Below are 22,246 nucleotides of genomic sequence, written 5' to 3'. Positions count from 1 at the left end.
TGGTATAGTGCATCTTGTTTAATGCAAAGCTTCTTCAGCAATGCAAGATTTTCTGTTGAATTTCTATTACTTGCAATGTGGACTGTTAGCACTTTAAAAGATAATTATTTGACCAGGACTGTCTGTAAAATTGCCTGTTGTGTTAACTACAATTTGTTCACAAAACTTTCACTCACCATGGAAAAAATAAATTGGCCATGTTAAGAATGTTACCCTAACTTTAAGTAACCTTCTCATAATTTTGCAAGAATAGTGTCATTGAATAGTGTCATTGTTTTGTATTTGTATTGGCCACGATAAACAGAAAACTGAAATTCTGCATGCAGACAGATAGACTGACTGATTGGTGGCCTTCCAATTACAAAGTAAGGTTTATTTATCTTTGTGTTCATGTCTTCTGTTGATACAGGAAGAGAAAAAAAAAAGCGGAAACGCAGCCGTAGTAGATCTTCCTCATCGTCCTCTTCCAGCTCATCATCGTCATCTTCATCTTCATCATCTTCATCATCCTCTTCTTCATCAGGTTCATCACATTCATCCAGCCGCAGTCGGAGTAGCTCTAGCAGTAGTGGTAAGTGTATCTTTTAAGTCTGCAATACATCTGAGAATCTTCAGCTTACATCACTTAAATTTAAACAGTATTTTGAACTTTTTTTTTTTTTTTCAGTCCTGATTTGCTTTTTATGATTTCCATAAATTGATTTATTGTGTTGTTTTGTTGTTCTTTTAGATTCCCGGAGTAAATCCAGAAAGCAGTCTAAAAAAAGGAAAAAGGAGAAATATCACAAAAAAGTAAAGTTGTCCATTTATCTCACTTATTTACAATTTGAAGTAAGTGAAGTATTTTATAAGTTATTTGCTCAGTTAAAACTTGTTTTTGCAGAAAGGAAAGAAAGACAAGCGACATAAACGTAAAAAAGACAAGAAAGCAAAAGGAGGTGAAGAAAACTCGGGACCTGTACAGATCTCCAAGGTAACTACTCTTTAAGGTCCCAGAAGACAAAAATGAATTTTCTTACATGTGTGAACAGAAATACTTAGGTAAAAAAAATGCATTTTGCATTTTTGAGATAGTTAATGATAGTTGATGTTGATGTTTTTAGCACACTTCTGGCAGTTTTTTCTGGCCCAAATGTGCTTGTAGCATACAATACAGTTAAAGAGAGTTTGGATTATTTGAAGCAGGGTTGTATGAGATACTTATGCATAGTAAATGTATTATGTACAATAGATTGATTAGTTCCTTTTATTTTGTAACTTGTTTTTTCAAATGGTTATTTCAGATTCACAAAAGTCACATAACAATCACACTTGCTAACAAATTGATATCCCTTGTGTGGCACACAAGAGCAGAAACGTTAAGATCCTAATAATCCTAATCCAAATTTGTCCATGTCGTTTGTTTTGAAGTTTTTTGTATTCTAACCTCTTTAAAATTAAGTATACACTTGTCTGTCTTTTAGTACCTGAAGGACCGCAAAAAAGGCAAATACAGCATGATTTCAGGGAAGAAGATAAAGATGAAAGTAAAGAAGTCAAAGAAAGACAAACAGGTAATCTCACCTTTCTGCTCTTAGTAACCAAGTGTGGCTTTTTTAGTTTGTGAATGGATTATTTGCCTTTGCTCACATGCCCATCCCCCCTTTTTTTCTTCTTTTAACAGCGGGATAAAAATCGAGCAGAACTTCTTGAGTTCTTGAACTCAACCCTGTGATGCCACTAGGGGTGCCCAGGCTCGGACATGTCAGCAGAACTCAGGAAACAACAACAACAACCCAGCTTTCCAGGAGAACACAAATTAAGGGTTTTCTGAGAAAGTGATGATGAATGTGACTTGCATCGACACACAGGGGAAGGACCGAGCACTGAAGCACTGAAGGAGCTGTATCTCATGCTGTAAATGAGATGTGTTCAGACCAGTAGCTATATTTTTACCACAGTACTGCCCAGCCAACCAGTCCTTCAGCTTAGTCTGATAGCTTTTGTTATATGAGAAGTGTGTATGTTGAGCAGTGTCGTACATAAGTTTATCTGTGGCCAACAAGATATGATGAAGATGAAAATTGTAATTAGACATCAACATATGGTCACACTTTTAAAAATAGTAAATCGATGCAGCCAAGCCAGAGATATTCTTTTTTTTTTTTTCTTTTTTTTAATTCACACTCGCTTTTTCCTTGTCAGAACCAGGGACCTACATTACCCACAGTGCAACTCACCTACCAACAGTTTGGCTGGAAATTCTGGTGTGCTTTATGAGTAGCATTTAATGTGGTCTCGAGCTGTAGCTACAGGTGCTGCGTTCCATTTACCTCAGACGTTAGAAGTCGGAGCTGGGAATGACGTCACACTTGAGTTGACTGCGTTCCAGTACAGAAGTCAGGAAATGAAGATGAACGCATCCATTAAAACCTTTGTTGTACTCAATAAGAACGCATTACTCGTTATTTTGTGCACATAAACGCCATAGCAACAAGTCGAACTCAGCACCACCAGATTTATGCTGCGTTCCAGACAACTCATAACTCAAAAATTTCTGACCCCCCCACTAGAAAAAGTACAATGGAATGCAGCTCAAAGTTGGGAGTTTCTGCTTCCATCTACCCTGACTTCTTGAAGAAGCATTTGTCTGACGTCACAGAAAATGGCAATCTGTTCTGCATATAAATTGATGTCAGAATATGTGAAGTGCTGTAAAACAAAATAGCTCTGTTTTGTTTGTTTATTTTCGGCTTGTGCCCCTGGAACACTTAAGAAGTTAGAAACTGCAACGGGGAAATTGAGGCCTCCAATATTGTCTGGAATGCTGCATTATTAACATTTTTAACTTGTCTTCAACCCCTATACATTGACTCAAGTGACATCACTTTCACGCGAGTTCTTCTGGGGCCACAAAAAAAAGCTTTGTACAACTTCTTTCTCATATGCAGTAGTGCCCCCCCCCCCTTCCTTGTAAACAGATTTCTATGTATAAAATTGCTGCTATTCCCGTTTACCTGCTAGTTGTTTCAATTATTCATGTCAACCTCTCTACATTTAGGACTGCCCAAACATTCTTTTTTTCTTTTTGTAGATAACTGACCATATTTCCAAAGCTTATGTTGGCTATGGGAACCACAGTGTTATCAGTGTGTACTGATATCAGTTTTTAATGTGTACATTCTGTTGAAAATGAAATGAGAATCAACTCAGCATTGTGTGATGGCAACTGTATGTCTTATTCATTGTTTCACAACATGAATTCCCCCAAATTATTTCATGAATATTGTTTCAGCAACAGTCATTTTATTAAATTGAAATATAAATTACAATCACTGAAAGTCCCCTTGTATCAATCCAGTTAGAAGCTTTATATGGATGATGAAGTAAACCTGTTGTGTAGCGTTGAATGTTGCAGTGTGGCAAACAACAACAAAATGACAATAAACTGCTGGAAAGTTTTTATTTTGAAACGTTTCATTCAAGGTCTGGTAACATTTCTTTATGTCTTTTTATTTTGATTCGTTCTTGCAAATGCTGAACAGGAGAAATACTTTGAGTTTGTTGACCTTGGATGATGAATTGTTGCGCTGTGTGCTGCTGGGAGAAAAAGAGTGGTCTGTGGAGGGAGAGCATGACTCACCCAGTGAATGACATTGTGTGACTAATACCGATCATTTGTCTTAACATTTATACATAAATCTCATGCAAAACATTCTGTAATCAAAGATCATTCATCTGTGAGGCTATTTTGTGATGTGTGACACAACACCAACATTAGGGCAGGGTATCAGTGGGTCTAAATTAAGATCCAGGGATTATTTTACCCCTGAAAAAAGCCCCTGCTCAGGAGGTAGTACTTTCTAAAAGTACAGAGATATCGAGTTTAGGGCTGGCAGCACTGAATGTTTCTGATCAAGTATTCTGGTACCTGAGCCTTTCATCTCATCCATCATCTTCAAAAATCTGCAGCCACAAACCATTTTTTTTAAATTGTGCTAATCAAAATGAAGTTACAGAAGAAAACAAATGATAGATGTTACTGTTGTATAGTTGCAGGCAAAAGAAAAAAAAAACAGCTTCTGCTTCTTCATACATCAGCAAACTAATTTGCTTAATTTTGCACCTCTTTAGACTGGAATGGAAAACATAAAATAAAGGCTGAAGTAGTACTTAAGTTCCTTAAGTAGTTCCTGGGACTAAAAGATCGGGGTTGTTTGGGTGGAAATGTAGCTTATTTATATACTTTTGCTCATAGCCAATCACAGCAAGTATTCACCTATTTAAAGAAGACATATTATGCTCACTTTGAGGTTCATACTTTTATTTGGGGGTTTTAATAGAACCCTCAGTCCCCTCCGTCTGAAACATTGTTTTAGCTCCTGTACCTGCCTCCTGAAAAGCCCAGGCTGCTCTGATTGGTCAGCTCCCAGCTCAGGGGTGAAGGCACTGCCTACTTTGATTGATTCACTAGGTACTCACTGGGAGGGACTGTCACCTATCTAGAGGTGGTCATAAGCCCGTCGTGACATCATAGGGGGAGGAAAATCTGACCGGCCTTTTGGAACACACATTTTCTAAAAGGGGGAGCAAGCAAAAAGAGACAGGGTGGTCTTTTGTCATATTAGGGAGGTCTTTAAAGACACCAGGGGCACATGTTTGATGAAATTGAATTCAATTCAATACCTTGAAAAAGTATATTTTGCATTATGTGCTTGATGAAACTGGCAGCTGTGCGTGCAGAGATGCAACCAAAATGTTCAGAAATATGACTTTACTACACAGAAGGTATTCAATGAAATACACTATTGGATCACTTTAAGGGTACTGATATTGGCACTGGTATCTTTTAAACAATACCCAGCCCTAACCAACATATTTCATTTGTTCTTGTAACATTTAGGAGTCAAGAAAGCCTTTAAATTACACAAAAATCCCTACCAGGCTACAGTAAACAGCCCTCAATGCTTAGATGTCAAAAATATAAGACGCATCACTGCAAGAGGTGATAATCTCACGTAAACTGTTTCAAGTCCAAAGACAAGGTTCTGTCAAGGTGCAGAAGATCTGAGAGAAACACCTGACATTGCCCTTGCAGGTGTGATGATAAAGCAGTAAACGGCTCAAATGCTGGTTGGTCTCATACTGATAAGAGCAGGAGGATTCATCCTTCCTCAGACATACTGAACTGCAGCAGAAGCTCCTGGATATCAGCATCTGTCCTACTGAAACATCCCGACATCACTGTCCCATGAACACAGCACATCAGACAACCTTACTGCTGTTGGTTCCTTTGTATCTGAAGTCAGGCACGCTCCACACCCTCTGCAACTTCTCCCCCTCCATCCCTCTCTCCACGTCCTCCGACACGGTTTTGAGGTCGCTCAGCCCTGCCCCGTCGGGCCCAGCCGAGGTCAGGCCCACTGTGCTTCCGAACGGGTTGATCTTGATGCGGGACCTGAAGTTCATGAGGGACATGCTCATGGCACGTTTGTTGTTCCACTGGCGGGCAAGCCGCTGAGCCTCCTGCTCCTCCTTCATGTTAGCCAGAGACTCCAGGAGGACGGAGCGAAAGAGGCCAGGCACCTCCTGCACCTCGGGCTCATTGGCCTGCATGACCTCCCTGAACCTGAGCAGAACCAAACACAAAACACAGGCAGTGAGCTGATGACACGTGAGGCAACGTCCATCGAGTGGTCAGTTTACTGTCATAGAGTGCCATACTGGAAGAACAGTGAAGAGCTCTGATTTAAGACTGCACACCTTTCCAAGAAATTTAAAAAGATGTGTGTGTGTGTGTGGGGGGGGGGGGTGCCTATGCAGAGAAAATTATCTTCCCAGTTATCCCTGAATAAGATCCCACTCAATCATATTTCTTTTTTTTCTCTCCAGCTTCAAGGATGAAAATACCAGGCTAACTGTAAAATGTAAAATATGACCAGGCTGACTGTTTTACTTCTGTTTTGTTTTGTTTTCTGTAGTTCTTATGTGCCGTGTGATTTTTCTACTGTACTGCTCCCACATGACACTGTCACTTACAAGTGCACAACACAGTAACGGCTAAAAACAATTTTTTTTTTGCTGTATTTGAACCAGGGTTTTATTAAGCCTTTAAGTGAAAAAAAACACACAATTGCAAACATTATAAAAAGCAACATGGATCACAGTCATCAACCCCCCACCTGTGTAACCAGCACACTCCTGCTAACCCCACAATTACTCCTCCTACTAACAAGAGGTGCTGTGGCCTCAACAAACCTTTAAATAGACATCTATTAGGGAGCATGCTTCCCACTAAGAGCTTCCAGTTAACTGATGATTGGCCTACTTCCCCCCGCTTAGACACAAACACATGTTCACTCTGTACTGATGTTGTCTGGCTCACATTTACTGCCAGGAATGATAGTTATTATAGTAAAGCTACATAAACCTTTTAAATGCAGCTATCACTGTGATTGTTTGCACATGACTATGATGTGATTATTTTTTTGTTTTGTTTTATCTATTAAAGTGAACAAAAGCTTTATTAAAGGCACAGTGCATGAATTAAGAGCGGGTAGAAACGCAGTCCTGGTGCTCCCATAGCTCAGTTGGTGGAGTGTTCGCCCCCTGTACTGAGGCTGTTGGTCCTCTGCAGCGATCGCTGGTTTGATTCCCGCCTGTGACCTGTTGGCTGCATGTCATTCCCCTCTCTCTGCCCCCCTTTCCTGTCATATCTTCAGCTGTCCCTATCAAAATAAGGGCAAAAGCCCAAAAAATAATGTAAAAAAAAATGCAGTCCTACTGTCAAAACTCAAAATATAGGACTGAAACCTGCCATCACGCTCAAACTGATAGATAATTTAACCTTTAGTAAAGCATTTGAGCAGCTGATTGAGCACGAAAGGTGATTCATATTTAGATACTGTACTGATACCAAACTGTACAGAAATGAAATCAGCTTTTTGTTTTCATAAGTGAAAATATAAGCCAGTTTATAAATAAAGCTGCACTCTACAGCATCAAAAACACAGTTTAGTATTCTATGTTTTATAAAAGTAACTAAAAAGCTATATTTTTTAAATCCTTTTTTACTTTCTTAAAATAATCATGAAAAGGAAGAATAATTGGAACAGGAAAAAGTGAAAAAAAAAACAACCTCTTCTTTCAGCGGGGAGCTCGGCTCTCCTATGAGAGATGACCTCCCCTTAAAGCCTCATTTGAGAAATTTAGGGAGAACTCTAAAGTATTGCAATTTTCAGTTAGGCTAATAATGAAGCTGGTGGCAGTATAGGTGATAAACCCCTTCGCCTCCATGTTAGCAGGTAGGACATGGGCCAAACTACAACATCAAAGTACAAATATGTTTTTTCCCAAAGAAGGTTTCTGTCATTTTAGGTAGTTCTACTCATTCTGATGTTTGTTCAAGTGTTCCTTTTTCTGATAAGTTTGGTTTTAATTAGTTATTTGATGCTATAAAAAGATGGTTTCACATCATTATTGACACCTGAGCCCCCGCTCCTGATTATATATACTGATTATATCACCAGCACACAATGGCTAGCTTCAGTTTGTACAGTAACTCTCACACTTTACAAACTTGTCCTTCTCCCTCAATAATTTTCATACAGTACCATTCCTTTATTATCATTATCATTATCATTTAACATTTCTTTTTATGTATTTACTATTATGTCATCTATTTTTCATCATCCAATTTATGTTTTTATATCAGAAGAAGGACAGAGTGGCATTTGAGAAAACACAGTTCTGTTTCAGGCAAAGCCTTAATCACACTTCACAGCCAATCTGACAACTGAGGATTCCTCCTCTACAGTTAATTAAAATCACAAACATGCTCCACTTGGTCCCTGGTGTGTGTGTGTGTGTGTGACTCCCATTTAATGTTTAGCACCTCAGCGCTCACTCACATTAACACCAGTCACACTCCTTCCGAAAAATTGACAGACTCTAACAAGACACCTGAGGCCTGAGGAACAGATGCTCAAACAAGCTCAAGACGTCTCTGCTGCAGATTAAAGGACAAAGACACCCGAGACTTAAATGTCATGTGCAGGGCAACAGCTGATCAGTGTCCCTGACGAAACCTCTCTCTGTTTCTGCCAAAGACGATGCTTAGCGTTTGTCTGTTTGTCAGCAACGTGTCATGAATTAATGAGATTTACATGGAATTTAAAGGACACATTGAACTTGATGAACGATTAATTCAATTTCGCCAGTGATCTGAATCTGGAATTTCTCCATTATATTGATAAAAGTTAACAAAACACTGATAGAAGATTAAAATATCAGGTTAAAAAAAATTAATCCTTGTTGGTGCAACCTAACTGAAAAGTTTTTGTCCAACAATTTTTTTGACAGTGAACTCAGCACGAGCATTCACAGCTGTGTCATTAAACTGGAACTCAGAGCATTCAGATTTCAGATGAGATTTTCTGGAGTTTGTCCACTGCTGCTGAATTAGTGTCCGAGTTTGAATATCAATTTTCACAACACATTAATTTTCACATTTTCACAAACTGTCTCTCAGTGATCAGTATCCATGGCTGCGGTCATGACTCATTGTCAGTCAGAGCCAGAAATGATTACATCACATCATCGCTACTGTCTGTCTCTCTGCTGTCCACACAGCTTAGAAACTTGTTGAAATCTCCAGCTAAACTGGAAATAATATATTTATGAGTGGATTCTTGCTGCACTTTGAGCTGCTGTGGCTTACTACTAATATCTAGAAGTTTTTAAGGTGTAATTACGCAGTCATGAAAGACAAATCAGACCATTTCTAGAAGTAAAGGAACCAAATCAACAATGTGAAAATACTAATACTAATATTTAAATTCATATTAATTCTTTAATTAAACATAAAAAATTCTCACTTCCACTTAAGCAAGAGTACAAAAGTATTATGAGCAAGATGGACTTAAAATTAAACTGCTTGAATCAAATTATTTTTGTCCCCTTACAATGAGAGATTTACATCAAAAGAGAGCCTGTAAATAAATGTGAAGTAGTGAAGTAAAGTAGATATTTCCCTTGCAGCGGATTAGAAGTACAAAGTAGCATTATATTTAAATACTCTGGTGATAGTACCTGTGTAGTTATTTTCTGACTTCATCCTCCATTGCCTGTAAAATTCATCATCTTGCTACATGATTAGTTTTAGTGTCTCCTTACTTGAGTATGACCAGGCCGCAGCAGGGCGGTGGCACTTTGGAGCAGAGATCCTCCAGGCCGATTTTCTCCCCGGTGCTGATGCTATAGGAGTTTCTAGGCGTGCTGGCCAGCCAGCTGTAGTCCACCCCGGTCTTTAGACGCCGGTACTCGTTCTCCCTCTCCCTCTGCAGCCTCTCGGCCTCCTTCAGCTGCCAGCTGAACTCCAGCATCAGTGTGTCTGTAACCACGTCAGCCGGGTCCCGCCGGGGGCTCCGGTAATACGGCTCATTCCAGTTGAACCAGGAGGCCATGGCCTTTGTGTTCCCGTCTTCACAGCCCCCTGAGGAGGACAACACAATCACAGGTAGTCATCACACTGAAATGAAAAATACATGATTGAATAATTTCATATATTTTAACAAATAAATTGATTTCATGTGGATTTTTGCAAGCCAGCACGTGACTGGAGAATAAAAGGAGAATGGATTAGATTTGCTGCTTTAATGACTTCATAATGAGACATTTTGGAAAGATCGTTCAGTAACTGAAGTCTCTATTCTGCAGAGTTGCAACAAGCTGTTTTCTATTGAACATTTAATTGATTGCTTTGTTCACTAAGTGTTTTCAAGGCTGAAAATGCAGGGTTCGGCTTGTCAATATTGAAAACAACCAAATTTTGAGGATGATTGAAAGCATTGCTGGTAGACCTGTAAAAGCAACATATATATTGACATCATCAAATAGTTAATGTTAGCAAAATGCTAGCTAACTTGCTAATGACCCATTAGAAGTGTATGGTGGCTGTATCTGCAGAGACTCTTCCCTCTGCCTGTATTTCTCATTATTTTGCTGTTCTTGGGATGATAGCCGAACCTCTCATCTGCATTTTTGTAGAATCTGTTCCACTGTATGCTGTCTCCATATCTGGACCAAGGTAACTGAAAAGTCTTTCTCAGTCTGGGCCTATTCTCAAAAGAGAACGTCTCCCCTCCCCATCTCTTCACTCTGTGGCTCCTTTGTTCCACAGGTGTCATATCCGCTCCCACAGATGCTGCATTCAATTCAATTCAATAGTCAGTCTTTTGTCCGCGTTGCTTTTTGTGATGAAAGCTCAACAGAAGAGGCCTATGAAGGTATTGTGAGAAATTAATTCAAAGTAGAAGGTTTTCATTTCACACTCACCACAAGCTCCTGTTTTGGCAGAAATACACGAAGGCATGACAATGATTAATATATTAGTCAATCGATATAAAATGAATCGGCAACAATTTTGATATTTAAATGATTGTTTTTATAGATCCCTCCAAATATGGAACTATATCACAACTCGTAACCAGAGATGTTTGGCAAAAAAACACAAATAAAATAGAAGAATACATTATCAGTATTGAAGAAAAAATCTCTCATTTTGTCAGTCTTGTAAAAAAAAAACACTATAATAATCTATACATTTATGGAGTTTCATTGAAAATTAAAAGTCAAATATCTTAATATACCTCTTGTTATTTTGTCATATGTGAAAGAGCCTTTCTGTCGCGTTATGTTGAAGAAATAGTGAAAAAATAGGGAACCACACACATATCTTTTGCAATTACCCAATAATTACAGGGGTTTGGAGAAATATTAAAAAAGTCCTGCCCCTTTTTGCTCTGTGCTGCAATGACAGATGACCAAGCTTTGTACATCGGTTAACTTTCTCCTTTTCCTGTTTTTTTGTATTAAAATATGCTATGTGCCAGGCTCGTCTACGTTATAAAGAAAACCCAGTTTTTAAGATGATTAAAAGACATTGCTGGGGGACTTGTAAAAGTGATATATATCTACACCTTAAATTAGCTAATGTTAGCAAAACTCTTGCTACTGAATATGTTTGTGTTTTGACTACTGGTCGAAAAAACAACATTTTAAAACACTGCCAAGCAGTCTGGGAAGTTGCAATAATTTTTACTACTGATTAATAAGTTAATAAAAAAAAAATCCCCAGATTTGACAGATCTGACAAATGACTGAATTAATCGAGAAAGAAATCGCAAAGTAATTGACACTGAAAATAATCGATAGTTGCAGCCCTAGACTTGATCTTCTCAAAAGGTGCTTCAGAAACATAGTTTTATAAAGCTTACAGGATGAATTTCTCAGCAGTGGAACAAATTTTCTTTATGTTGTACCTGTACACATTCACTTCATCTCATCCTCCTCACATTCTGTATTCCTGCCTTCCTTTATTAGACACTTTTTTAGTTTTATAAATGTCCTCTTTTCATCTTGTTTGAATCAAATCTGGTGCTGAGGTTGTCCTCCACTGCTGCTGTGCGTGCTTTATACGACTTTACTGCACTGTAGTGAGGTTGTTTTTAGTGCTGGAGGTCAAATCATCAACACATGCAGAGAAAACAAAATGACAGAGATTAGTCGCAGCAGCCCTCCACTTACCTCTGCATGGACTAACCTTTCAAAATGGAGTCAAACACATCCAGCCAAGACTGTCTTTAGTTACACTACCTCTCAGACCAGTGACTGTTCTGTTATTCCATGTACTCTATTGGTTTAATGAATATTCTTTTAAAAGATTAAATAAACTAATGATTATTGTCATTACTGATTGATCATCAGATTATCTATTAATAATCTCATGTATAAAACATCAAAAGAATTTAAAAAAAAGAGGATGATGTCCTCAGGTATCTTGTTTTGTCTGACCAACTGTCCAAAACCCCAAAAATATTCTATTTCTGGGATTTCTGTTGCTGTTTCTGTAGATCTTCAAGAATTTTTTATAAAGCAAGACCAAGAAACCTGAAGAACCTGAAACTATCAGGTTAGGGCATTTTTCTGTGAAAAATGATTTAAGCTAGGGCTGGGCACTGAAAAAAATATCTTCATATTGATATTTATTGATGTTACGACAGTATTGTAAAGATGACTATGGATCGATGACTTTCAAAAAAATTAAAGGCATAATAGGCAATATTCCTTATTTTCTCGTCATTTCGCTGTGCTTGGGACATTTTACCAACCAAAAACATCATACTTTGATGTCCTGGGATATGAGACTCAACAATCATCTATTTTTCTGTTGCGTTTATGATCGGCCTGGACAAATCCTGCTGAGTCTACCTTTAACACAATGAGATTTTTGCGAAATAGTCAGTGACGCAAATATAATGACTACATGGGTAAAGGCAAGAAATTGAACAGCTAGAAGTCTGGTAATTTCAGAAAATTATATCACTTTAAAACAATACATTTAAAACCAGTTAAAGACAACACTCCTGCCATATCATGATATAACAATTTTCAAAATTAAAAGACAATATCTAACCGCAATATCAATACAATACATAATAATATATAATCAATATTACCCAGCCCTAAATTAAATATATATATATATATATATATATATATATATATACATATATTGATTGACTTGTTGATGCTCTAAATCCGTGATTGGTGAAACGTTATTTTCTCCCTCATGTCCACTAGTTTTTAACATCCAAAACTAATTTATTTTACATTTCTTTCTTTCTACTTTCTCTCTTTCTCTTCCCAACATCATTATTGAATAAATTTTTTTTCATATTGGTTTTTTAATATCAGACCCATATTGAGGCTACTAAATGCCTAAAATGTGATCATATCAATGTCTACAGAATATAAGACATAAAAAGCTGTGCTGGATATCAAATTACACCAAAGCTAGAAATGATACGTTCTTTATTAGACAGTAAACAAAAACAACTCTACTCTAATTAGACACCGTCCACCTAACGGTAAACTAATAAGATTTAAAAAGTCGTACTTTGTATCAGGTTACACAAAAACTATTAATAATATGGTCTTTATTACACCTTTTCTCAGACAGTTATTAGTGTTCATTAGACGGTAATTAGGGACACATTACAACAGAACTGTACTGTAAACTAAAGTGAAATTACATGTCTACTACTTGAGACACACCCTTGTTGGCTTGTCCCATACTCTTAGCAGAGTGGCCAACACAGCTGCCTACTTCTTTGATCAAATCACATTATCTGTCCGCAGTGTTACAAAAGCCTGTGAAGTCACCCACAGACAAATTATTCCTCTACCTCCACAATTTTAGCCTTTTCTTGGTAGATCTGGTTCACATGTTGCTTTTAAATGGGAAAGTAGCAGAGCAAGTACCTTCGAATAAAATCTAATAAGGGTCTAACAGTAGGGACTGATACACTTGAGGTTACAGTATCATTACAGGTATAACAGTGGGAAATAATACACTTTACAGTTCTTTTGTGTCCCTATTGACCCTCTAGAAAAGTCTGACATGGGTCTGATTACGGGTCAAATAAGAACATATTTCTAATTTTTCTCTAATTTAATACAAAGCACAGATTATTAGATTTTATCAGTATACTGCAAAATAAAGTGCAACACATTTTTGTATTTTCAAATGACAAATTACTTTTATTTTAACTAAGTACAATTTTTTATATAAGTGTTCTTGTATTTTATACTGTATTTTTACACTTTTTGATGTATTTATGCCCATCTCTGCATACGATCAACATTTTACAGGCTTGGACTGGCTGGATACTTTTGACAGATACAAACGCCACCTCTGAACATGCTGTCACAATGATTTGGTCCAGTTGTTGCCGATTACTCCACACTGAAAATGAAAAAAGAAGCCTTTTCTTACCTCTTTTTGTTATTTTGAAGTTTTTCCTGGACTCCACAAGAAATAAAGTCACTGAGAAGCAGAATTAGAAAAGTCCTCAGAAATCAGATATGTAGATGGATGCTGAGGAGAGAAGAGTGGCTGAATGAAAAGCAGAGGGAAGAGAAGAGAAATGGATTCTCTTCCTCTGCTCTCTCGTCCTCTCACACAGTCCCACAGTATTATCTCCACCTCTCTTTCTCGTCTCCTCCTCCCTCCCAGGAGCCTCGCTGGCCTGCCCTCACTTGTTGCAGGAGGTTGGGGGCACCATCTCCAACGGGAGCCATTGGATCATGGCCCCTGATGAAGTGCTTATGTAGCTTTTTACGATTCGCCGTTGCCATAGTGATGCTCCTAAGCCTATTTGTCCACAATAAGCTCCATCAGCTGAAAGGGAGCTAGAGAGCGATGAAGAGGCAGATAAAGAGGACACAGTGGGTTGGAGCGGCGAGATGGAAAGAGGGAGATAATTCAAAGGATGTTGTTTTGAGGACAGGGATGGTGTGCGCTCATTGTGCAGCAGCGACAGCTTAGTTAAGTGGCGAGTGGTGCAACATCTGCAAGAGGTCAGCTGGTGTAAATTAACTTCCACACAGATAATGAGTCTCAGTGGCCCCGAACAGTCACACATGAATTACAGGAGGGTTGGGAATGTGCTAATTGCGGGAGGAAATGTAGATGATGATGATAGGGAAGCAGCGAAGTAACGAGTCCAGATTGAATGTGCAGCCGTCGTGTAGGTGGATATCAAGGTTTGTTGGTTTATTCTGTGCGTGTGGGTGTGAGCAGCTAACCTCAGACGGTTTTCCTGCTGCACACATTTCACAGTAACCTTAAAATCCCCGTCCGTCACGCCTCCTCCAGCACAGCACCACCATCACCACCCTCCTCCTCTTCCATCCTCCTCCTCAGTGTTAGACTGCTAAATAAAATGCTGGGTGAACTATGAACTCGGTTTAGTCAGAGGAGAAACACCAACATCCAACAGTGTAAACAGAAAAACAGTGTGATTTCTAAGGAGTTTCAATTTATCTCCCGAGTTCTTGAATAAAAAAACAACAAAAAAACATTTCAAGTGATTCAAATCCACTTTACAAGCCTGCCTTTATAAATGCTTCATAAATAGGTTATTAGTTTGTAAACACTTCATAAATTATAAATAAGCTGTAACAAATTAGATAAAAAGGACAGCAGTGACCTGTTGTGTTGTACCTATTGTATTTTAAAATGTCCTCTGTGAAAAAGGTCTGTGAAAACTCACAAATCAAGTTAGGTCTGTAGTCTGGTCTAATAGTCTGATACTGTTTGTACATTTCAAAAAATGTTAGTCAACAACAATAGTCAGTGTTATTGGGCTAGGGGATGAGGGGTGCAACATTAAATAAATTTAACTGGGAGAAAAAGGAAGGAAGGAAAACTGAGACAAAAATGTAAACAAAGGTTCTTTTATTAACAAATGTGTCAAATTAGTTTAACAGATTAAATGAAAACACACAAAAGACAACAAGTGTCCATGCTAGCCAGGGGGGCTAACAAGAACACAAGCACAGAACGATGAGTGTGTTTGCTAGCTGGCTGGACTAGCAAAGCACATGAGGGCGCCCAAATGAGTGCCCTTGCCAACCATGGAGGTAAACAAGGCACATGAAACACAAAGACAAGTGACTTCACAAACTGAGAGCGCTAGCAAAGCACTTGTCAACCGCCACGAGTAGTCTAACCTACTGCTACAGGATTAGACTACAGACTAGCAGAGTGTAGTCTGCCGAATGGCCCACTGGCCCCGATCGAATGGCCCACTGGCCCTGACTGGCTGCACTTTCCAGGCTTTTAAGCACCAATTCCTGATTGCAGAGCAGCTGCACCTGATGCCAATCACTGCAATCTGCAAGGGTCAGGGGCAGAACCTGGGCACAGGAGAGCACAGCACCACACAGACACTGTGGCACGTAACAGTCAGTTACAGTCTATATATGTAGATGAAAGGAAAACACTGGTAACACTGTCTATAACACCTGTGTCTATAATGCATCAGTGTATTAAAATACACCAGCCTGTAATCGTTAAAGAATTGATCAATGAAAAGAAAAGACTAATAATAGCAGTATACAAAAGTAATGTTAATTGATTATATGTAATTTCTAAATGTACAGAGTGAAAGTACATTAGCATGAAACACAAGACACTAAGATTTATTCACTTCATATTTGTTTCTGCATGCTTCTAGTAACAGACTGATACAATATGAGTATTGGATCTGTCCATGCCTAGCTTAAATAGCTTAGCATACAATAATAAGCCATTAATATGGATTATTAATGTAGGTTACCCGGTTGCTTCATGTGGCTGCTGTACGCCCTCTCCAAGCATTAGGTCTGGTGTTACATCTTTTCATACAGGTCTCATTTATGACGAAGACCCTCCAGATGAAAAGTTTGACTTACATCTGGGAAAAGGGCTTAGATTCACTAAACATTAAGATATGGTTACATTTTATTCACCTTTTATGATGTTTACCTGATTAGAAAGAAGCATCGATCAGTCTAGCTCTGTGTATTTGAATTCTATTGTGTTAGCTCACATTATAAAGGAACATATTGTGAATTTTGGTGGGTTTACCCTTTATTACATCCAAGCAAAAGGGCTGGTCTGTAGTTGTGTTTATGTACAGTACCTGAAGTACCTGAGGACACTGCATCCTTTATCAGGGACCTACGATGGCCTCAGAAGGAACAACAGCACAGTCCTGTCACTAACTCTGCTCTTGTTCAGAGTCATGGTGTATGTTTTTTTTTTAATCTGAATAAATAAATGACTACACAGTGAGCGAATGCTGTGTAAAGGCGGTGTGTCTGATTCAGCCTGGAGGTTACAGATGGGCAGGTAAGCTCTCTCTGTAATCCAAACAGATGACAGTGTTAATCCTCTAAAGTTATTCCCTCCATCAACTCCTTGTGAACCTTACAGAGCGACCAAGAAGCAGCCGCGGCGCTCTGACAGTGCGTCACCACCAGGCACTGATGCTGTTTGGTGGAGACACACCTGCGTGTTCTGACGCATGAGCTTCTAGACCCCCTCCTCATATCATCATCTAAAGGGTTTGTCAGCCACATCACAGTCCTGTCCTGTGCCTATGGGTCACACACACAGCAGGGTCTTACGTGGTGTTTATGTTGACCCACAGAGGATTACCAGATGGGTGGAGTTTGTTGCATTGTGGTCCATTCAGTGGGCTCAGGGTATCATTCACAGAAAAAAAATTAATAAAGCCAACAGACTGAAAAAAAATTGCTTTAACTTAAAAAAGTTAGTGTTCGGCTGCCTTAAAATTTTAATCGGACTGAATCTGAAAGGTAAAATTCTAATGATTCAAAACAAACTTTTATAGACAAATAAACTTGAAATTAATTCAGTTGTATTTGAGAAAACATGTTCAATAAGCTCGAGATATAAGTTGAACCAACAACTCTTCAGTCACACTGACAAACATTACAAACAAATTTGATTTTCTATATATATTTTTCTCACTGGAAAGAGTCAGTTCTTCATTTCACACAATAAACTTACAGCTGCAGCTGCTCCTGTTTGAGCTTCTTTGTTCTAGCATCAGCACAAAAAATCAATATATCAAACTGCTCCCAGTGAATTTATTACATTTTAAGTGTAAGGGAGCTTTCATTATTTCATTATATGTGTATGACACATCCTGATCACCTACCTATCAAACTACCTTCTGAACTACCAAACTACCTATTTACCGAACTATTTAACTACCTACCTACTGAACTACCTACCAAGCAATCTACCCAACAAACAACCAACGAAAGTCCTTAACTGTCCACTGAACTTCCTACCTACCTACTGAACTACCAAATAACCAAACTACCTGCCAAACTATCTACCAAATTACCTACCTTCCTACCCAACTACCAACTTACTAAAGTACCTACCAAACTTGCCTACTGAACTACCAAACAACTGAACTACCAAATACCTACCTACCAAACTACAAACCTACTGAACTACCTACCCAACACACCACCAACCAAACTCCAGAACTATCTAGTGAACTATCTACCTACTGACCTACCAAATGACTGAACTGCCAAACTACCGAACTACCCTCCTACCAAACTACCTACCACACTCCTGAACTACGTACTTACCAAAATATAATTCTACTGAACTACCCACCAACCAAAGTACATACCAACCAAACTGCCTACAGAATAAACTACCTAACTTTCCATCTACCTACCAAACTACCAACCTAACTAGCTAAGTAGCTTAATTATAACCAGCCACATTACAAGAACATGATGCAGGCTGTTGTTCACAGCAGTCTTAGTGTTGTTGTTCAGATTCTTCTTCAGGATCAATCTGTGTTTCCTCGTGAGTCACACTGACTCACTGTCTATATCTGACACGTCCTGATCACCTCTCTGAGGTTTACACATCAGAATCAGCTTGCATGTATGTGTTTAAAAAAAGAAAGAAGACACATTACAGTATAAAACTTTATTAATTATCGAGGATTGAAACCACCTTTATGTTTAATAAGTATGAACCTGCAGCCAGCGGCTTAACTAAGCGTAAGGACTGCAAACAAGGGAAAGGCAAAACAAGGAAAATTTTTTGAACAGATTAAACAAACAAGATAAAACTTTTTAATTAGTGAGTTTTAGAGGTGCTAGTAGGTGAATTTTGCAAAAAGCTTTTTATAAACACATACATATAAGCTGATCCTGATGAATAAACCTGATAATCTGCAAGAGGTGATCAGGACGTGTCATATATATAGACAATGAGTCAGTGTGACTCATGGGGAAGCACAGACTGATGACATAAGCCTGAGCAACAACAACAACACTAATACCGTGTGAACAACTACTTGCATCAGTGATTCCCAAAGTGTGGTCCATGGCCCACTGGTGGCCCTTAGAAGTACTACAGGTGACCCATGAGAGGTCATTAAAGTTAAATAAATAAAACATTTTTAAAATTCATGTTTGTAAGTTTGACATCACCAAAATATTTACAATCAATTCTAAAAAAAAAGTAATAATAAAACAAAGCCATTGGATTTTAATTAATTCCCTTTAATATAGTAATAAACTTTGGTTTACCCACCGTGATTTCCATCTTTGGCTGACACGGTTGATCTGAAAATAGTGGAGTAAACTCTCAGCTTAATTTAAAGAGGTGGATGAACTCAGTTTATGTAAGTTTAACCCTCACTGGTCCAATATGATGGCAATGTTAACATATGATCCAAAGACCCCTGAAGTTTTCATGAATGAAGGCATCAAGGGATCAATCACAGTTAACTAAAGCTAACACTAGTAGGTGTGAAAAACATTTTGAAATAAAAATAAAAACTTAATTAAATAAAATTTGGAAAAAAAAATAAAAGAAAAACTGACAGAAATGATACTGTGCACTTACAAGACAAACCAAAATAAAAACTACATATATACAAGAAAAATATTGTAGCCAGTGTGGTGGAAAATCTGAAAATGAAAACAGACACGAAGACCAAGATTGTCTTTGTGGTGTTTTAATAAAGCTTTGCAAAGGATCAGTACACAGTCACGCTGAGCGTAAAAGGAACTGACAAAGAATCACATGTGTACCTCTGTCTTATGGAATAAGGAAAACAAAGAAGGGTTGAGACAGGATGATTATGAAGTGCTTATGAAAGGGGTCAGGATGCGCTCGTGATATCAGATGTTGTTCTTCCAAAGAAACAGCTGTGTGTTCAAGGACAAGTAACCAATTAGTGTCTGACGAATCATGAGAACTGACTATAAGGAATAAAATATAGTTCAGCATATATTTTACCACTACACCAGTTTGGTTAAAAATTGTCAACAGCAATCATGAGACATTGCAAGTCCACATGACTCAATTTGTCCTCCAATTTGTCAGTTGCCTTCATTAAGTGTTTTTATTGTTATACTAAACTAAAATATTGTTTAAAATAAACTGAAATGGTTTAACCCACCCTGAAAACTAACTAAAACTAAACTCAAAAATTAAAAAATAATAATACAAAAATATTAAACTATAACTGATTACTGCGCTTAAACTGCATTTCTGGTCCTTTTATGTCTATTCATAGTTTATAAAGTTTTATCTTATTTTAGTTGTCTAATTTTATTCTTTTTTAATTGGTTTTATTTTCATATGAATCATTTTTTTTAATGCTGCTCTCATGCTTTTCCTCGCTTTCTGTAAAACACTTCAAATTGCCTCAGTGTTTGAAGGGAGCAATACATATAAACTCATAGCCTCAGTATCTGCACAAAATGCTTATGTAATGGTAAACAATAGCTAAAAACATGACATCAACCTGTGCCCTAGCCTCAATTTCTGATACTTTTTGATTAGAAACCTGATCTCCAGGATTGTGTCAGCACTCAAACACGCCACTAGAGGGTAGATTCTCACCACTTTAGCTGCTGCAGTATGACCCGTCACACATGCTGTTACAGCTTCTCTATTTCTTTATCTCTGCTGTTGGAACATCTCAGTTTGTTGGGACAATAATCATCACAGGTGGTGGAAGCCGTTTCAAAGATTTTGGGTGGAGAACCTTTTTTGTTTTGAGAATTCGTTCTTCACATTCTTGAGATGAAAACCTGAAAAGTTTGATAAAACAAACAACATGCCTCCGCACCTCCTGAGCAAATATTAATCCAGGTAAATGAACACATTCCTCGGGCGGCTGAACTACCATAACAACAACACAGAAGGGCTTCGGAAGAATAAACGTGAAGTGTGAAGTGAATTAGAAATACACTCCATGCCACACAAACTTTTAGAGCTTGTTGTGCAGCACATTAAAGGACAATCAGGCCTTTTCGCTCCTACAGTGAAGGAACAAGCAGCGAAGTGCCGTGGACAGACACAGACTCAGCTGAATGTGAGCTTTGTTTTGTTGTCAGACTGTTTCACACGCCGCCCCCCCCATACACATCTGTCAGGCTTTGTGCACTCCACACTGAAGTGAACTGACTAACAGTCACATGATGAGACAAGCACAAAACACTGATGCTAGAGGTCTATTTCACTCAACTTCTGTACAACATTTAGCCTGCTGTATGATGATTTTAAACTTTCAAAGGGCATGAAAAAAGGTTGCAGTTGCTTCAATCAGCTTCATATAGAGTATGCATAGATAGATCTCACTGCTCTCATCATGTCTATAAATATATTTAGGTGATAATCTGACCTCTGATCTTCTTTTAAATATATTTGTGTGAAGTCCCTTAGCTTTAATCTAAATTTTACAATTATTAAACGAAATAAATGACGAGAAATAATTACCTTGTATCCATTGTTGGATAGTAATTAAGTAAGACCCACATAACAGAAACTTCTTATCTTAAGTCTTTAATTAAGATAGAGAGATTAAGAAAGAGTGTAAAACAAGATTTTTCCTAATTTGGTATTAGAGGCAAATCTTTACTGCTAACTCTAAGATCCAATCTTATTTTACTTCATCTTATCTTATCTAAGGTTAGGAAATCCTGAATACTCAATTGAACATCGCCTATCAAGTTTTAAGTCTGTTACCTAGCAACCAACACTACTTTTCTCATCTCACAGATCTTAACAACTTTGTAGGTGTTTTTTTTTTTTTTTTGCTCATTGAAACATAGACCACTGAAACATATGTATGTTACATTAAAACATACAAAAAAATGGAGCAAAAACAACGATGGGCACTTAACTTAAGGACATATAAATGAAGGGTTTTGGTAACATCTGTAGAGAAACCCAAAGATATTTTGGGGAAATTTACATCATTGCTAACTTGGGAGATAAAAGAAACAGGGTGGGCCAAGTTATCAGAAACAGTCTCCATCGTATCCACCAACAATTGTGTAACGCCACTAAGAGCAGCCAAAAAGAGTTAGCGAACAATGCTGTTGGTCAGTTAGAAAATTAGCTACTACTACAGGTGGAAAAATGAAAGTTAGGACAGTTTAAGGGAAAAATCTGTGATAAATTTACTGTAATAAATCATAAAATACTTGCTTCTTTGGCAACAACACTACAGCCACAGTGTCATCCTTTGAAATTTCTATTCCAGACTGGAATAACTGCTTTTGCATGGCCATCTTGCGTTAATAAGAGACAGTGAGATAGGCTTAACTCCTGCAGTATTCCTGCCGTGCGGCTCCAACTCACTATTTTGACTGAAATACCAATTTTTGGATGCCCAGCTGTTACATATTGTTCCTTTAACAGATACATGTAAGTGATTTCCCAACTGAACTATTCCTTTAAATTTGACTACTTAACTACACTCATTATTTTAAAAAAATCCTTACAGCACTTTAACTCAGGTAGTCTACTTAAGTACACTTGTTATGTACTTGGGTATTTCCATTATATGCTACTTTA

At 37.9% G+C, this 22,246-nt stretch overlaps 2 protein-coding genes across 2 annotated transcripts; one reads left to right on the top strand and one right to left on the bottom strand.

Moving 5' to 3' along the window:
* Positions 1-375: 375 nt before the first annotated feature.
* On the top strand, positions 376-2,122 carry LOC146314435 (uncharacterized). The gene is made up of 5 exons (XM_084737535.1): positions 376-571; positions 731-792; positions 884-973; positions 1,464-1,553; positions 1,664-2,122. Exons 1-5 carry the CDS (start codon positions 391-393, stop codon positions 1,712-1,714), a joined length of 474 nt encoding a protein of 157 aa, XP_084593661.1. The 5' UTR covers positions 376-390; the 3' UTR covers positions 1,715-2,122.
* Positions 2,123-4,694: 2,572 nt separating this feature from the next.
* Positions 4,695-14,179, bottom strand: rd3 (retinal degeneration 3, GUCY2D regulator). The gene is made up of 3 exons (XM_084737994.1): positions 13,817-14,179; positions 9,154-9,472; positions 4,695-5,608 (listed from the first exon to the last, which is right to left on the bottom strand). Exons 2-3 carry the CDS (start codon positions 9,441-9,443, stop codon positions 5,245-5,247), a joined length of 654 nt encoding a protein of 217 aa, XP_084594120.1. The 5' UTR covers positions 9,444-9,472; positions 13,817-14,179; the 3' UTR covers positions 4,695-5,244.
* Between the last annotated feature and the right edge of the window lie 8,067 nt (positions 14,180-22,246).

This window comes from Lutjanus erythropterus, chromosome 15 (assembly GCF_056507025.1).
Source record: "Lutjanus erythropterus isolate fLutEry1 chromosome 15, fLutEry1.hap2, whole genome shotgun sequence".
NCBI lineage: Eukaryota > Metazoa > Chordata > Actinopteri > Lutjaniformes > Lutjanidae > Lutjanus > Lutjanus erythropterus.
The sequence above is the reverse complement of the archived record's forward strand: the minus strand, read 5'-3'. Positions and strand labels throughout refer to the sequence as shown.